Source organism: Mus pahari, chromosome 18, assembly GCF_900095145.1.
Source record: "Mus pahari chromosome 18, PAHARI_EIJ_v1.1, whole genome shotgun sequence".
In the NCBI taxonomy this organism is placed as follows: Eukaryota; Metazoa; Chordata; class Mammalia; order Rodentia; family Muridae; genus Mus; species Mus pahari.
The window spans coordinates 25,523,693-25,541,612 of NC_034607.1; the positions used below are offsets into that span (position 1 = coordinate 25,523,693).

At 38.6% G+C, this 17,920-nt stretch overlaps 1 protein-coding gene across 2 annotated transcripts in view; it reads left to right on the plus strand.

Annotated features, from left to right (window-relative positions):
* The window catches only part of LOC110335694 (contactin-associated protein like 5-3), a 514,066-nt gene that overhangs the window by 392,268 nt on the left and 103,878 nt on the right, over positions 1 to 17,920 (plus strand). For both annotated transcript variants that reach the window (XM_029531381.1, XM_021217999.1), the window contains 3 exons: positions 1,222 to 1,378; positions 8,192 to 8,319; positions 8,508 to 8,678. In XM_029531381.1, coding sequence (XP_029387241.1) covers positions 1,222 to 1,378; positions 8,192 to 8,319; positions 8,508 to 8,678 — 456 coding nt within the window. The remainder of the gene's footprint in view (positions 1 to 1,221; positions 1,379 to 8,191; positions 8,320 to 8,507; positions 8,679 to 17,920) is intronic.

Genomic DNA, 17,920 nt, shown 5'->3' on the forward strand with positions numbered 1-17,920 from the left:
CAGAAGATGTGTTACCTCTGCAGTTTATTCACTCACCTTCACAGAAAAGCCACCGAGGGACCCTGGACACAATATGACTCTCTCACCTGCTCTGGCAGATAGAGCCCTCACAGGTGGCCACCTTTCCTCTGGCGAGGAAGGTGCCCAAATTTCTGGAGCCCAAAGCAGGGTCTGTCCAATAAGTTAGGTTGCTTCTGTCTGTCCCAAAGCTGTGTAGCTTCTGCTGTCCACACTCTCACCAGTGCAGACTGGAGCCTAGGCAAACCAGAGCCAAGATGGCTCCCCAACCAGCTCAGGCAGTGAGAGCCCTCCAGGGCAGACACCTTTCCCCCAGAAGGGGAAGGTGCTCATATGTCTAGAGACAGAAACGGGATCTTTCCCAGAAGGTGTGTTGCTTCTGCAGGCCGCCCTCTCCTGGCAACTCACAGGAGCAAAGATGGCAAGGATGGCTCTCTTACCAGCTTAGGCAGTGAGAACCCTCCTGGGCGGATACCTCTCCTCTGGTGGGAAAGGTGCTGGATGTCTGGAACCAGAAAAGGAGTCTGTCCCAGCTGCTGTGTCACTTCTGTAGGCCACCCTTTCCCCTGCAATGCACTGGAGCAAAGATGGCTCTCCTACCAGCTCAGGTTTTGAGACCCCTCCTTGGATTACACCCCTCCTTGGGCAGGAAAGGTGTTGGATGACTGGGGCCAGAAACGGGGTCTTTCCCAGAAGCTGTGTTGCTTCTGCAGGCCGCCCTCTCCCCAGCAATGCGCTGGAGCAAAGATCGCCAATCATTCTTTAATGCATCATTTATACTGTAAATTTTGCATTGCTACATATAAAAAAAAGTAGGGCTTTAAGCTTATTTTAAGCTGATTCAACTAAATCTGTTGTGATTTTGTCTAATGTTCTATTAATTTAAGTTTCTGTTCCTGAGTCTTAATGCTTTTTTTCATCAATCTGTAACTATGTTCTTTTAATAAAAATAAATTTTTACATGTACACCTGTATGTGTGCATAAGTGTATATATAAAATAGAGACTTGAAAGAGATCAAGGAAAAATGGAATCCAGAAAGTATGAAAAAGAGGAGAACAGAGAAGGGAAGAGAGACTTTATATGTACACACACACACACATACACACACACACACACACACACACACACACACACACCAATGTGAGCTTCACTGTAGCCTTTCAGTTTGCATTCATGGCTCATAAAATAACTTCTCTTTCAGGTGGAGTCCCATTCACCTGGTGGATTGGGAGGTCCAATGAAAAGCATCCTTATTGGGGAGGTTCTCTTCCTGGAGTCCAGCAGTGTGGATGTGGGCTGGAGGAGAGCTGCCTGGACATCCGACATTTTTGCAATTGTGATGCTGACACAGATGAATGGTAAGGAGAAAATTAATAGAAAATGTTAACCCATATACAGAACTGTTACTAAGAGAGAAATAAGCACATACCAAATTCAATCATTCAGTGGGGATTAGAACTGGGGGAAAAAAAGGGCCTGGGAACCTGAGAGATGTCTCAGCAATTAAGAGCAATGGATGCTCTTCCAAAAACCTGTATTTTCATGTCAGCACCAATATGTTGGCTGTTGGCTGACAACTGTCATAATTCCAAAGGATCTAATACTTCTTATGACATGAATTGCGTGCATGCACATGGTTCATGTACATATGAAGAATATATTCATATGCAAAAATGAAAAATAAAACAATGTATTGTCAGCTCTTGTATGTTGTAGAATAATAGTGAAGTTTGTGTCAACACCATGTATTCTGAAATTTCCATTCTAAGCACGAAATGCAATGAAATATGAGTCTTGCCATTTAGTTGGGTTTTCATTTCCCCCTCCTGTGTGTGTGTGTGCCTGTGTATGCATGTGTGCACGTGTAGATGCTCCTTTGATTTTGTTGATGCATATGCTTATGAATGTCTGTAGAAGGAAGCAAACAAGAATCATTGTGATTCCTCAGAGTTCATTTTATTTTTAAGACATCATCTGTTATGCTAAAAATTACTTTGAATTTTCTACCCCACCTCTGATCATTTATTTCCCAAATAAAAGACACAAAACACTTGTATTTAATGTAAGTATTAATAGCATTAGAACTGGGCAGATAGCAATTCTCTGTGTTATTTTGTCTACTTCCCTATTGATAAACCAGAGATATGACATGCCTTATTCCATCTAGGCTGCCCTTACTCAGACTGGACAGACCCTATGGCCAGTTCTCAGGATTCCTTACACTATGGTGTCTTTTTCTCTCTTCCTCTCTCTGCTCTCCTCATGGTCCCAGAAACTGAAACTTCACTTACCTCTCTTCTTCTACCTAGCTACAGGCTTTATCTGTCTTTATTGACCAATCAGGAATAACTTCAGAGGCAATGTTACAGAGCATCATAAATTGTACATAAGAATCTCCTAGCCTTCTGGTTTCCATCTGTGCCCAGAGTGGCTCCTGTGCCACAATACTCCATACCCAAATACTGCCTAGAGAAAGCTGGTCTTCCCAGAGTGCTGGCACACCTGTGAGCACAGGTAACACCACCACTTCTGCTCAAATTGCTGGCCCAAGAGGGACCAATCCAGAGTCATCAGGACACAGGAACCAAGGAACAGGTAGGGACAGGATCCTTCAGGTTTCCGTCTGTACCCTGGAGCTGACCCTGTGCTACAACTCTCCACACCCAAATTAATCCTGGAGAGAACTGGTCTCCCAGGAGTACTGACACACGGGCTTGCAGGAGCTACAGGCCAGTTAGAAACAGCAACACCAGCTAAGACCAGAGATATCTAGATGGCGAGAGGCAAGGGCAAGGACATAAGCAACATAAAAACCAAGGCTACTTGGTATCATCAGAACTCAGTTCTCTCACCCCAGTGAGACCTCAACACACTCACCAGAAAAGCAAGAGTCTGATTTAAAGCCACATCTCATGATGATGATAGAGGACTTTAAGAAGGACGTAGATAACTCCCATAAAGAAATACAGGAGAGCACAGGTAAACAAGTAGAAGCCTTTAAAGAGGAAACCCAAAAATTCCTTAAAGAATTACAGGAAAACACAACCAAACAAGTGAAGGAATTGAACAAAACCATCCAGGATCTAAAAATGGAAATAGAATCAATAAAGAAATCACAAAGGCCGACAACCCTGGAGATAGAAAACATAGGAAAGAGATCAGGAGTCATAGACAGAAGCATCACCAACAGAATACAAGAGATAGAAGAGAGACTCTCAGGGGCAGAAGATACCATAGAAAACATTGACACAACAGTCAAAGAAAATGCAAAATGCAAAATGATCCTAACCCCAAACACCCAGGAAGTCCAGGACACATTGAGAAGACCAAACCTAAGGATAATAGATAGAAAAGTGAGTGAAGATTCCTAACTTAAAGGACCAGTAAATATCTTCAACAAAATTAGAGAAGAAAACTTCCCTAACCTAAAGAAAGAAATGCCTATAAACATAAAGGAAGCCAACAGAACTCCAAATAGGTTGGATAAGAAAAGAAATTCCTCCTGTAACATAATAGTCAAAACACCAAATGCACAAAACAAAGAAAGAATATTAAAAACAGTAAGAGAAAAATTTGAAGTAACATACAAAGGGAGACCTATCAGAATTATACCAGACTTCCCACCAGAGACTTTGAAAGCTAGAAGATCCTTGGCAAATGTCATATAGACCCTAAAAGAACACAAATGCCAACCAAAATCTCAATTATCATAGTTGGAGAAACCAAGATATTCCATGACAAAACCAAATTTACACAATATCTTTCCACAAATCCAGCCCTACAAAGGATAATAGATGGAAAACACTAACACAAGGAGGGAAACTGCACTCTATAAAAAGCAAGAAATAATCTTTAAACAAACCCCAAAATTAGATAGCCACATAAACATAATTCCACCTCTAACAACAAAAATAACTGGAAGCTGAAATCACTATTCCTTAATGTCTCTTAACATCAATGGACGCAATTCCCCAATAAAAGACATAGACTGACAGACTGGATATGTAAACAGGACCCAGCACACACACACACACACACACACACACACACACACACACACACACACAAGAAATGAAGGTATAGAATGAGGTTTCTCTATATTTGTCATCTATCAAGTCTTACAAAGACACCAAGGACTAGTGATGTGTGAAACTTAGCCAAACCTGAAAGTTGCAGGCCATGGGTAAGTGCTATCTGAGGGAAAAATGTGGAGAGCTACTGAGAAATAACACTGGTTTACTGCTATCTGTAGCTCACACTCAGACCTGAATCTACAAGGTGTGCCCTTTGTCTCCCTTGTCTGCTCAACAAACTCCATTACATAAAGTTAATTAATTTGCTGAATGTATAACTTTAAGATTTATTTTAAAATAAATACACCTTTATTATATGACATTCAGAGATTTCAGAATATATGAATAAGAGGAGAAAAATTTTACCTCATTAGCACTTTGAATTTTCATGTATCTGTCCCATGTGAAAAATTAATTTTATTTTTTATTGTTTGATAGTTTCATGGATTTCTATAATTAATTTTTGTAATTTTCCATTCCTGTCTCTCATCCTGACCATCTCCTGTTGGATCCCATATCAGTAGGCCCCCATACTTACCTTCATTTCTCCATTTTCTCTGTAGCCACTGACTTTAATTATGCTTGCTTGTCCAAGTTTGAGTGAGAGGCTACTCACTGTAGTATGGAAGTCTAGAAACCCAAAATTGACCTCAATATTGAGAGTAGGATGGTGGGGTGTTCATCCCTAAATGGAGCATTTATCATTCTGTCTAAGGCTTAGGAAACATCACAGAAGAGGAAATGGGGAAAGTTTAAGAGCCAAAGAATGAGAAACAGGGAAAAAAAGATTTTGTCTGGACGTGATATAGCCTTTTCATTAACAGATTGACTGCACAAGACCTGTGTAATACCAGCCCCTGAAATCCTTGTGGATGAGGAAATATCCCTGGCACCCCATACCTCCCTACCTTTATGGAGTTCTAAAATGGAGTTATAGTCAATCTACCAGTGTGTAAAAACAATATTAAAAAATAAAAATCAGAATTATAGGTTTTGAAGGTTAATTGTAGTTGGGGAGTGGAGGTAAGTGTCATTTCATCTGTGATATAGGCACTGATACATTGTCACATGCAAAATACTCCTGCAGATAATGGTTTCATATGTATACTACTTCCAAATATAAGTATTTCATAGACATATAGGATTTTAAACTGCAGATTCACTTATTACTAAATGTGTATCAAATTAAGGGTACTGCTTTTCAGCATCTCCAAGAAAAAAAAATATGAAATATGTTGCAGATCTTTTCTTGACTTCACTAAATCAACATACAAACTAAGACATCATGCTGGCTTTAATGGGGGCAGTGTCCTCCATATTCTGCTTTTGTCATTAATTATTTTCAACTTTCTATGATGAGAATTTGACTTGTAAATGACTTTTTGCCATTAACAAATAATGCAATAGTAAAATGCCTTGAGTTTTGATTTGTATTATTTTAATTGTTTTACACATTGTTAGATGCACAAGCACCCCATTTTAGAATTGTTAGAGGATGGATTGTGACAGGATTGAGAAAAATGGCTGAACTTGTGTAATGGGGTCATTACACAGATTTCCACAGAGCCAATACCAAGTAGAAAACTCTGGCCATGCAGAGTATGTAGAGAATTGCACACTCCTTGAGAGTATAGTATAGGTATATGATGGTCAACAGGGATGGCCAACTGGAAATGATCTCGAATCACCGAGGAAAGAAGTATGATTATGTCAACTGAGATGCAAGGACCATGCTGAGTCCTGGGGATTTAGACTGAATAAAAAGGGAAAATGGAGCTGAGCACCAGAACGCACCTCTTCACATGCTGACTTCATTGTGACTAGTTGCCACAAGCTCCTAATTGTGAACCAAATTAACCCTTATCACAACACCATGAGAGGTAACTCATGCAGTGGAGGAAGGAGAGGTAGTCAGCCCTCACCAGGGTCACACAGCCACACCCAGAACGATTCCTGGCAGCCACTTCTTGATGAAAATTTTCTGGAGCTCTCATTAGCTGGGGCCCAGGACCTATCTGATGTGACAGTCTACTTCTCATTTCCTTCATGTTCCCTCTTGAGATAGACTCATTTCCCACCCCCTCCACCTTGGTTTGTGTGTGTGTGTGTGTGTGTGTGTGTGTGTGTGTGTGTGTATGCTTACACAGTCCATGGAAAAACACATGGCTATCTTAAGACAACCCCAATGAGTGTGTATTTAAAGTACAGAATTATCATTATGCACAAGGAAATGAGCTAATTCTATCTCCTTTGCACATCTACTGCACTGATACTGTGACTTGATCATGTACTTAAAACAAACAGTTGTTCCAATTGTTTTTTCTGGTACCACTGCTATAGTCTGAATGCTAATTGTAATAAACCACTAAATTTTTATTTTGGAACAGTATATTCAAGTGCTACATTTGTCATTTGTTAACTAAAGGATCTAAATATTCAGCATCTTGGTTCTTCAGGTCCTGGTTTTATTTTCGTGAATGGGGAAAGGCAAAGTTCTGTTTCTGGATATTGCTTTCTGGGATAGCAAATATTCTTCACATCTATCAAATGTGGCATATGTCAGTTTTGGAAAAGTATGTTGCTATTTATATTATTATTATTATTTTCTATAATATTACAAAGTCCTGAATTAATTATGAGACAACATTGGTTTATATATTAAATTTATGTTTATGAAAACTGTAGATAAATACAATTTCACTGTAGTGAGATAAAAGACTGAATGCTAAGAACAAACTTCATGCCAAAATAATAACATTTGCTTAAACTAATAAATTCTGGGTTGAGTAAAGTTATATTTCTGATTTTCCAAAATATCCCAACATGGGGCCTCTGGTAAATTTCCCTTGTAATGTGTAGACCTGTTCTGTATGAACAAGGCAAACAAGCTGTGAATGGGTAACCAAGGAGGCTGTGCTCTCCCCACAGCATCTGCCAAGGTGACCAAGGTTTAATCTTAGGGAGTCAGTTTCAAAATGATTCCAAATTAGCAAACTGAAACCCAATCAATAGAAATGTGTCGAGTGTGGAGAATGCAGATGTGAATAGAGTAGGAAGGTCAGCCAGAGACCTACCAAGAACAGCTCAAGGACTCTGGGATGCTGCCATGCATGCAGCAATGTCTACAGAAGATACCCAGCATGCGAGATAAAAATGAGAAAAAGAAGTATAACTGAGCGTCTCACGTTTCTTCGTGAGAGAATATGTGTTGTTTTTTTCCTTTACTCCGCTGCAGGTGTTTAAGTCCCAAGACCATGGTTTCAGTTTAGCTTCAGAAGATCCAGATTCAGGTCTCCATCCTCAGCTTCCATGTATACTGGACTATCTCCACAGCAACAGAACACCAGGTTTTCACTTCCAAAGTTTATGCTCTGCCAAGTAGTTCCATATTCACCTTGACTCAAAAATAGCTTTAAAGGTGGAGGAAACATTGGCTTTCTCTATTCTTTTTTTTTTTTTTCTAATCAAAATAAAACTAATCATTCCTTATTTGCATAATTAATAGGAACAGAGCCAGAGACTTTAAACAGCAATCTCTTTCTAAGGAATAAAGGAAAGAGCAACTAATGAACTATAGGGGTTTATTTTAACACAACTTAAAAGGTGTTAGAGAGCATTCAAACCTGATTAAAACCTGTTGGCAGATGGTTTAGCCAAGTTCTGTGAGTCATTTTTGAAAGGGATTTGGGATATCTGTTTTCCAGTTAGTTCGTCAGATAGAAGATATTGTTCTTTACAGGAAAGTGAAGTGATTTTTAATGTCACGTTTACACTTTAGTGAGCATTTGGGTCCTCTTGGTCACAAACTGCACTGTTATTATTTTTTTTTTTTTAAAAATTACCTGTGTTCCTGCAAGCACATTTAGGGAAAAAATAAAATCCAGTGGTGTTTGAAAGCAGACCATATGTTATATAATTGGTATTTCAACTACTCATGTGGGTCTCCAAATAAAAAAAAACTTTCACTTATACTCCTTCCATCCCTAGCCAGGCTGTATCTAATCCATAATCCGTTTGCCAAAGATGGGTATTAGTACAGTATCTCTAGATAATATACATTTTCTCTGTCTCCCCTGTCCTTAAATTTGTGTTTTGCAGGACAAACGATACTGGTTTTCTTTCTTTCAAAGATCACTTGCCTGTAACTCAGATAATTATTACTGATACCAACAGATCAAAATCAGAAGCAGCTTGGAGAATTGGACCCTTGCGTTGCTATGGTGACCGTGAGTACAACGCCTTCTCCCCTCTTCCAACTCCTGCACCCATTTTCTGAATTGCATGAGCATAACAGATTATGGCTCCCTTTTCCCTTCCCTGTCCTTCTAGTCTTAAATATTACCCACAAGTCCATTGCTTTTTCATATCTCCTTGGAAACAAACCAGACAAGTTTAAGGCCTCTCTGTTTCACAGGACACTTCTGGAATGCTGTCTCATTTTCTACCGAAGCCTCTTTCCTCCACTTCCCTACCTTCCGTGTGGAATTCAGCGCTGACATTTTCTTCTTCTTTAAAACCACTGCTTTATCAGGAGTTTTCCTAGAAATCCTTGGCATTAAAGACTTCCTCCGACTTGAAATGAGCTGTAAGTTCCATCATTTATGAGTTTAATGTCAGTGGTCCACAGGAAAAAACAAAGTACTCACTTTATCTCTGCCACCAGCCATCAGTACAAGTTTTCACTGTCTAGCTAGTATCACTGGCTATCAGTGAAACTAGCACTGAAGCGGTCAAACCCAGCTAATGTGTTATGACAGTTTATTATGGTCTATCAACATAAGCTGTTTCACCAGGATATGTGCATTCCAAAAGTAGCTATGCATACTTTTCAGGCTCCATTCTCCCTTCAGGCACAGATTTTTCTTACCATTCATTTTAAGCCATAACACTTAAATATTACAATATACGGAAAGCAGGGATGACTATTATTGACCATTCTCATCATATTCAGCATCCACTTTACTGTTGTTCCCATGTTTCAGAAGTCATTCTTGGTTTTGTTTTGTTTGTTTGTTGTTGTTGGGGGTGTTGTTTGTTTGTTTGTTTGTTTAATCTGGGAAAATAGGTAAACCAGTAAATGACTTTCCTGCAAGCATGAAGACCTGAGTTCATTTCACTGGAACCCAAGTAACATAGCCAGCAGTTTCCATGACAGAGGAAGCATAGATAGGTCCAGCAATGGTGCTCATCTAGCAGGACTGGTGAGTTCAGGTTTCAGGCAGAAACGCTGTTCCCAAAACTAAGTTAGAGAGTAATTGCAGAGGACATTGACCTCTGGAATTCATGACCAGATAGCATAAACACACACATACACACATGCACTCATGTGCACACACATGATTTCTTATCTCCCACCAATAGAATAGTGTAACCAGTCAGTGGGAATTCATGCAGTTTTCGACCTCTTTCTTGTCAACAGCTGTATGTGTGCAGGTTTAGATGCATGATTTGTACCTGTGTAAAGCCGCTCTCCTCATCTGTGACATCTATGAAGTAATGATCATGATGGCAAATGATCCTTAAACAAATGTGGATAGGGAGATTTTCTACTGTGTGACACTACATGTCAGGATGCTAACAACCACATACAAGAACCAAAAGGAAAAATAAATATAGCAACGATTAATTAATTTTTATGAAAATAGAAAAACATTGTTTTAGTCTGTTCCAGTAATGATAACTTTAAAAATCTGTCCATATTTTGTATTTCTGCAAATTCTCAATGACTTCACTAAAATTGATTTCTTGTACTTGTTCATGTTCAAATGAGATTACAAATTCAATTAGCCTTTCTACTATATGGATAATATTTCATTCTTTTTCTATAAATTTTTTGTTCATAAAAACTTGTAGATTTTCAAAAGCTTTCAGAGTATTTTTCAATACACAGGCAAGTTTGGAAAGCTCAAAAATTATATATCTGTCTTTGTCAGGATCAATTCTAGTGCTATTAAAAATCCAAGTACTCAGAAATCTTTCTAGAAAATATTTTAATGCAGAATTTGTTATAGATTTCTCTCCTGTTTCGTAGAAACTGAACAAAATCATCAAGGGTTTGCAATGTCTTGAGCTCTTTTTTATTTTAGTGTTCATACCCAAGTATGTAAATGTTCTGATTACAGAAGGTCATCAAAATCATACAGATGAAAGGGATAAACTGCTTTCTTACTCTTAAAAGCAAGCACATTCACCTGATTTTTCATGGAGCCCCTGGACTATGTGCAGTTGTTTTCTTGGGTATAATGTTTCCTAAGTGTTAAGTTTTATGACATTTTATAATATGCTTATGCCATTTGATAATGTATTAATTTAAGGGTCACTTATATTTTGTTAAAAATTGACAGTGACTTTAGGATGTATGTATACATGCATGTGTGCATGTGTTTCTTTGGCGGTGGATTGTTATATCATTGAAATTCCTTACAATTACAAGTGAATGGTGATTAGGAACAGCAAAGAAACATACAGGGCTTGGGAGACAACTCAGTCAGTAAAGCACTTACTTTGCAAGAAGGAGAACCTGCACTTTATTCCAAGAACTCACGAGAGAAACAAAAGGCCTAATGTGGTGGTATGCTTATAATCCCAGTTTGGGGGAGACAAAGAGAGTCCTTTTAGCCAGTGCAAAAATATGCCTCACACAAGAAGTTTGGGGGTCGGGGGCATCCTGAGGAATGACACTGGCATTATCCTCTAGCCTCTCCGTGAATGCACATACAGATGAATCAATACCTGTGCACAAATGTGTATCAGCATTTTAATGAATGGGCACAAACAAACACATAGATAAATAAATAAAAGTAACTGTTGCTTTGCGTTCTTTGCACTGAACAGTCTCTATTACCTATATCCTACCTGGCTCTTATTCTGCTCTTGCCATAGCTGCTAGAACATATTCTCGGCATCCTTCATCCCTTGACTAGGTGAAAATTCTCCAATAGTTTGAGGGAAATGATTGAGCAGATCACAGTGATGTTACTGCATGAGATACCCTTGAAAGCTAGGCAAACATTTTATATTGGAAACTTGAAAGTTCACAAAAGGCAAACAATTAAGTTTGCAGATCATGTTGGATGGATTGCTTACTTTACACTTTCTTATAATCTAAGAATCCCAGCTGGTGATGGTGGAAGCTCTTGTGATTTTGGTTTTAAATAAAAATCTTTCATACAGAATTTTGGTCAGGTTCTGAAAATCAGGTTGAATGCCAACCACCCCATAATATAGACATAATATCCTCAATGTATATTTAACAACAACAACACAACAACAACAACAAACAGTCCCTGCAGTCTTTTCACTGGTGTATTATCACAAGGTAATGAGTAATGATTCTATGTTAATTATAGATCAGTGTCTAACTTGTTTGTACTTTGTGTCAGCATACTGTTCCATTTGTGCTGTAAAATTTTTAATTTGAATTAATATTAAAATTTTAAAACACTATTATGTAATTGCTTGGTTTAACTATCATCATACTATCAAATATTAGTTGCAAAAACTCAATTACTTGGTATTAGATTTATTTAAAGTGTAATCCCTAAATCTAGGGATGTAGTTCAGTAGGAGAGTAAAGGACTAGCATAGAAAAGACCCAGAGTTGAGTCTCTATAGAAAATAAATAAATATATAAAAATAAAATCATAAAACTTTAAGGCATTATATTTGCTAAACTAATTAGTACTTGTTCTTGTTATTGCTATTGCTATGAAGGGAAAAGGTTCAAACAAGGTGTCAAAACTTTTACTCTTGTTAGCCACAGTAGAATCACATTGCACATTAAAGTCGGTGGAATTTTTTGTTACAGTGTTCATAGCAAGGACCACTGTAGACGAGCTACTTGGAAAGGCAGAGTTGTTTTTTTTTTTTTTTAACTTATTTTATTAGATATTTTCTTCATTTACATTTCAAATGCTATCCTGAATGTTCCCTATACCCTCCCCCCATCCTGCTCCCCTACCCACTCACTCCTCCTTCTTGGCCCTGGCGTTCCCCTGAAAGGGGCATATTAAGTTTGCAAGACCAAGAGGCCTCTCTTCCCAATGATGGCCGATTAGGCCATCTTCTGCTATATATGCAGTTAGAGACACGAGCTCTGGGTGTACTGATTAGTTCATATTGTTGTTCCACCTACAGGGTGGCAGACCCCTTCAGTTCCTTGGGTAATTTCAGAGGCAGTGAGTCAGAGTAGATACAGTCCCATCTCCGAAGAGTACTCCTCTTAGCTATCCACGACAGTTTCCAAGGTTGATAAATCTAAATGAGTGGACAAAGTAAGGAAGGTTTTAATGAAACTTTCAACCTACTTCACTCTTAGTCCCTTCTAACTAAAGTGCTTCCATTTTATTACCTTGAGTTTGGTTTCTGCAGGGTATGAGAAATTAGACAGCCATGGTGTCCTTAGGTCTGAGTCAATGTGCTCCTGATTGGATTGTAGGAAAAACAGTGCTTCTTGCAGTAAACTCACATTGGCTGTGAAGGGAGAAATAGATTCCTTAGCACGATATTTCTCCCTCTCTCCTCCCTTCTTTTTAGTGTATGTCTGAGTGTGTGTGTATGTGTGTGTAAGAAAACTGATAAGGTTCAGTATCATCCTCAGAAATAACTTTTACCTTCTTTGAAACAGAATCTCTCATTGGCCAGGCTAGGCTGGCAGTCAGTGTACCTCAGCGATCCCCTTGTGTCTACCTCCCTAATGCTGGAGTGTCAAGGTAGGTCCCATGACTGGGCCTTTCATATGGGTTATCAGGATCAACCTCAGATACGCAGGCTTGTGAGGCAAGTACTGATTAAGCCATCCACAATGAGTGCCAGCATGACATCCTCAAAAGAGCCTAGATTACTGAGTTTAATGTACATGTAAATGCCTGTTGCACATTTTTACATATTCATTACTTCGTTATGCATCACAGAATTAGTGGCTCTAAGACGTCCATGTGAGGCATTTAGCTGTAGTCACTCTGAAACTCACTGTTACTGGCACACATAGGGAGGAGAATTCACTGGCAGTGGTTACATCAATGTGTGCAGACCACACGGGGCTTACTTTACCTCTGGCTAAATTCTTCCATAAAGTGAGATGTGTCCAGTTTTCTCCGTCTTCTCACACTTCCAAGTATCTCCTTCAGTCCCAAGCTTGCTATCCTCCTGAAATAAAATCCCTTCTACACCCGATGTCCAAATAGTGTTCGTTGTATCCAGCTTGCCTGAGCATCATCATATCAGTGACTGTGACTAAGGTAGAAAAAACATGCATGGTTCATGCCAATGCCACGCCTACCTGAGGAAGGCACTGGATCCCTCTAAGGACTTAGAGAAAAGTAAAAAGCAGTAATTTCCCACCCTAATGAATCATAGTGAGGAACCAAACATTATCTTTTCATGCACAAACTTCTGTTTGTGTTGAAATAAGCAATTAAAAAAAAAAAAAAAAAAAAAAAAAAAAAAAAAAAAAAAAAAACACCAACTAGGTAGCATCCATGGGCTGGTCCGAGGACCCCAGCACATATACAGCAGAGGACTGCCTGCTCTGGCCTAAGTGAAAGAGGATGCACTTAAACATTGAGAGACTTGAGGCCCTCAGGAAAAGGAGAGGCCTGGGGCAGGGTAGTGCCCTCTTGGAGGCAAGGAGAGGAGGAATGGGATGAGAAACTGTGCAAGGGAGTAGAAGAAAGGAGCAGGGTAAAGTGTTGGATGGTAAATAAATGAAATAAAATAAACCTCCTGAGCCAGCAAGATGGACTGGTGGATGATTTGGCACCATACCAGATGACTTGAATTAAATCCTGGGAATCCACAAGGTAGAAGGAGAGAACTCTAGTACTTTTAATAATATTAAAAAGCACCAAAACTTTGTAATATTACTGAACAGAGCATTGTTATCCCAAGTGGTCTCTGAAACCCATCTCAGTGTGATTTAAACAGGAGGGAAATCAGAGATTTCCCAAAATGCTCAACAGAAAAAAATTGTATGTATGTATATGTGTATATATTATGCATACATAGATAAACATAAACAAATATGTTTTGGAGTGTTTGTTTTTTATTTGAGAGCGCATGAGTGTCTTGCTAAGAATATTACCAAGATATTGATTTGATAGGAAGATATTCAGAAATTCAGAACACTATAATAGTTAAAATTGCTAATAATTAAACTTCATTGTGTTGGTGACTGATTCCTCTGATTTCATATGGTGCTGTGTTCCTTTCAACAATATTATCAAACAATACTATCTCTAGTTATCATAGTGATTACTGTAGCACAACTCAGTGTCCAACATGCAGATGAGGAAGATGGCCAGATTAGCTATTTTTGTTGCTGCTGTGGAAAACATTCTTGAGAGAAACAACTTAAGAAACAAAAGGTTTCATTTTGGCTCAGGGATTGAATATATAGTTTTAAATGACAGAGAATGCATGATGCCAGAAACCTAAGACGAATGGTCACACTGCATGGGCAATCATGATGCAGCAAGAAGTGAATGCTGGCACTCAGTCTTTCGTCTATGATTTAGCTAGCCAAGGATATCCCCAGCACTAAAAAACGACATATCCTGTATTAAGATTATGATTTGCTTTGGGTTTTTTGTTGTTGCTTTGTTGTTGTTGTTGTTTTTCAAGACAGGGTTTCTTTGTGTAGCCCTGGATTGTTAAGTTCTTAATACTATCTTGAAATCTTGGAAAATAATGCCTAAAGGTTTGATAACGCAGAGACCTGAGATCCTGTCAAGGTGACAATTCAGATTAAGTATCACAATGAGCATCAAGAAGATACACCTATCCCCAGGGACAAAGAATTGAGGTGGGAGGCACGGGTTTAAAAATAAAAGCTCTAGAAGCATACTCGAAAGATTTAAGTCTTAACTCCTATAGCCACTATGACAACACAGTGCTTACACCTGTGCTCAGTTCCCTCACTGATTAAATGGCCCTGTCAAGCCAGTCTGTAATGAGGCTCAACTGAATTCAGTGATGGAAAATACTTAGCAGTGTGTTTGGCTCGTGTCATGCATTTAGTTATTATAATGTTCCTGCTACTATTACTTCATTAGTTGTTTTTCATGTCCAAGAGGAACAATTTTAGTATTATTGGTCTTTTTGATAATCACGTGAAAAAAGATTAGTGTTAATAGAAAGGTTTTAGAAGGATCCTAGGACTCAGGTGTAGAAATCAAAAGTAGTTAAAGATTGCTGTAGCACAGTACATGTCCCTTTTTATGAGTGCATCCTTGGTTTTGCAAGAACTATGTGTACACAAGCACAGGACTGGTAACTAGGCTTGAAATAAGTTAGTGTTCCTTTGCAGACTACAGGCCACAAAATTTGCTATATGCCAGAACAGTGCAGGTGGTTCAGTCTGTGAGAAGTCAAGATTCCTCTACAGCAGTGGATCTCAACCTTCCTAATGCTGTGAACCTTTGATAGAGGGCCTCATATTGTGGTGACACCCAACCCTAAAATTATTTTCATTGCTACTTCTTATCTGTGATTTTTCTACTGTTGTGAATCGTATTGTAAATATCTGGTATATAGGATATCATATATGTAATGATATCTGTCTATGTATGCAGGGTCAAAATTCATGATGATGTGGGGGAGAAATCCTCTCTCCATGCTTAGTCTTAAAAGTTTTAGCTGCCCATCAGACAGCATATCACAATTTTACTATTGTTATGAATCACGTTATAAATATCTGATATGCCAGATAGCTGATATTTGACACCTATGAAAGTTTCATTCTACCCCAAAGGTGTAGAACCACTGGTGTAAGCTTACAGACTAGTAGGTAAGACACACAACTGTCAGATCATAATGTATAGGGGAGTCAAGGTCAGTACAGATAAGAAGTAAAACTTGGAGACAGAATGGGTCAGGCAGAGCAGAACAACAAGCCTCCTAAAATGGTATGCTGTTTGATGAGAAACGAATACTTTTAAGACCAAGCTTATAGGGAAGATTTTAACCAATTTTTTTTAGTATTTCTCCTCCACATTGTCGTGTATCTTTGCCATGCGTACACAGATAGATAGACAGGTGAAATGAAGTCATCAATAAATGTTTCATTTTGGGATGAGCAAATTTTCAAGGTGGAACTACTGAACAAACTGAGAAATAGAAACTGAGGCTAGAGAGATGACTTAACATCTAAGAGCATTTGCTGTTCTTACAGAGGACCAGTGTTCAGTTCCCAGCACCTAAATCATGATTTCAGACATCTACATGGTAATGCCAGTTTCCTGGGATCCATTGCCCTCTTCTGGCTTCTGTGAATAGCAGACACTAATGTGATACACAGATACATTTAGATAAAAGTTGTATATACATAAAATAAATAATAATATTTGAAACAAAACAGAAAGAGAAACCAAGGCTGGGGGGATGGCTTACTTGACAAATGATTGCTTTGTAAATATGAAGTCCCGATTTTGACCCTCAGATCTCACCTTGAAAATTCAAGTGTGGTGGCATGTGCTTGTAACCCCAGTCTTGAGAGAAGGAGACAGAGTGATCCCTAGACCTGTCTGGGTCTTCCAGCCTAGCTTCATCTGTGAGCCCCAGGGCAAGGAGAGACTGCGTTAAAAAAAAAAAAAAAAAAAAAAAAAAAAAAAAAGTGGCACCTGATTAACGATATTTGAGGTTGCCTGCTAATCTCCACATGCATTCACATATATGTACATCACACACACACATGCACACACACGTGCACACACACACACACAAGCACACACCACATGCACGCATGTGTGCACACACACATATATGGTCATGGATGTGCATACAGTAAAAAAAAAAAAAAAAAGAAAGAAAAGAAAAAGACAAAACAGAAAATGGCTCCAGAGCTCCTATGTTTTTCTTTGAATTATTTTTTTCTGCATTCGGTTCCTTTCCATCCTATTCTTTCAATGCATCGCTTTGTAAACTAAATATATTTACCTGCACTGGGACATCACGTTACAATAGTAATACAACCATTACTTATAAGTACCTATTTTGTTCCAGGGACAGTTTGAAGAGTTTCATCAAGAACAGTATGTAGATAATTCCTTAATTAGCTATATTTTTTAGAAAAACTAAAGTATGAGAAATTCTTCAGGAAAGGAAGGCTCTTTAATATATGCTGTCTTCTCCTATTTTGTTGTCATTGTCGTTATCGTTGTCGTTGTTGTTGTTGTTGTTGTTGTTGTTTGTTGTGGTTTGCAGCACTTATAGCTTATCATTATGGCCAGGATTCATGAGGCAGCAAAGCTGTTTTTAATTACCTAGAATTCTGTTTGATGGAGTTTCTTTTATAAGGGCAGTTTTCTTCTGTGGTGTAGAACCTTGGGAAGACATGGTCTCATGGGTATTTGATCTTGGAAGTCTTTGATGTGGCAGTTTACACCAGGGTCAAATAGAAAACCATTGCCTTAGGCTAATGAAAGAAAAACGTCACATAGTGCTCGGAAGGGTCACAGGTCTGATATGTGGAAGCACCTTCTCCTCAGCCTCAGATTATAACAGACTACTCTCATTCTTTATGCTTAGAGATCCTTGTATAGCACCAGGTAATATGAAGCTTTGCCTTTGCAGACAGATATCACTTACTTTGGGGGATACTACTTTTGCTGAGCTTCATCTCAATGATAACTGAAAATAATTACGCTCTCCTCAAAGTGTTTTAAGGACACAAAATAAGAAAACATGTACTTTGTGCTTTACAAAGTTACTTCTAGCTCTTTCTGTGTAACCTATATGGGTATTTCCACCACTCCCATAAGCACTATTACTGTCACCATCAGCACCATCTCTACCACCATCCTTTCCTGCTTTCCAAAACCATCAAATGTT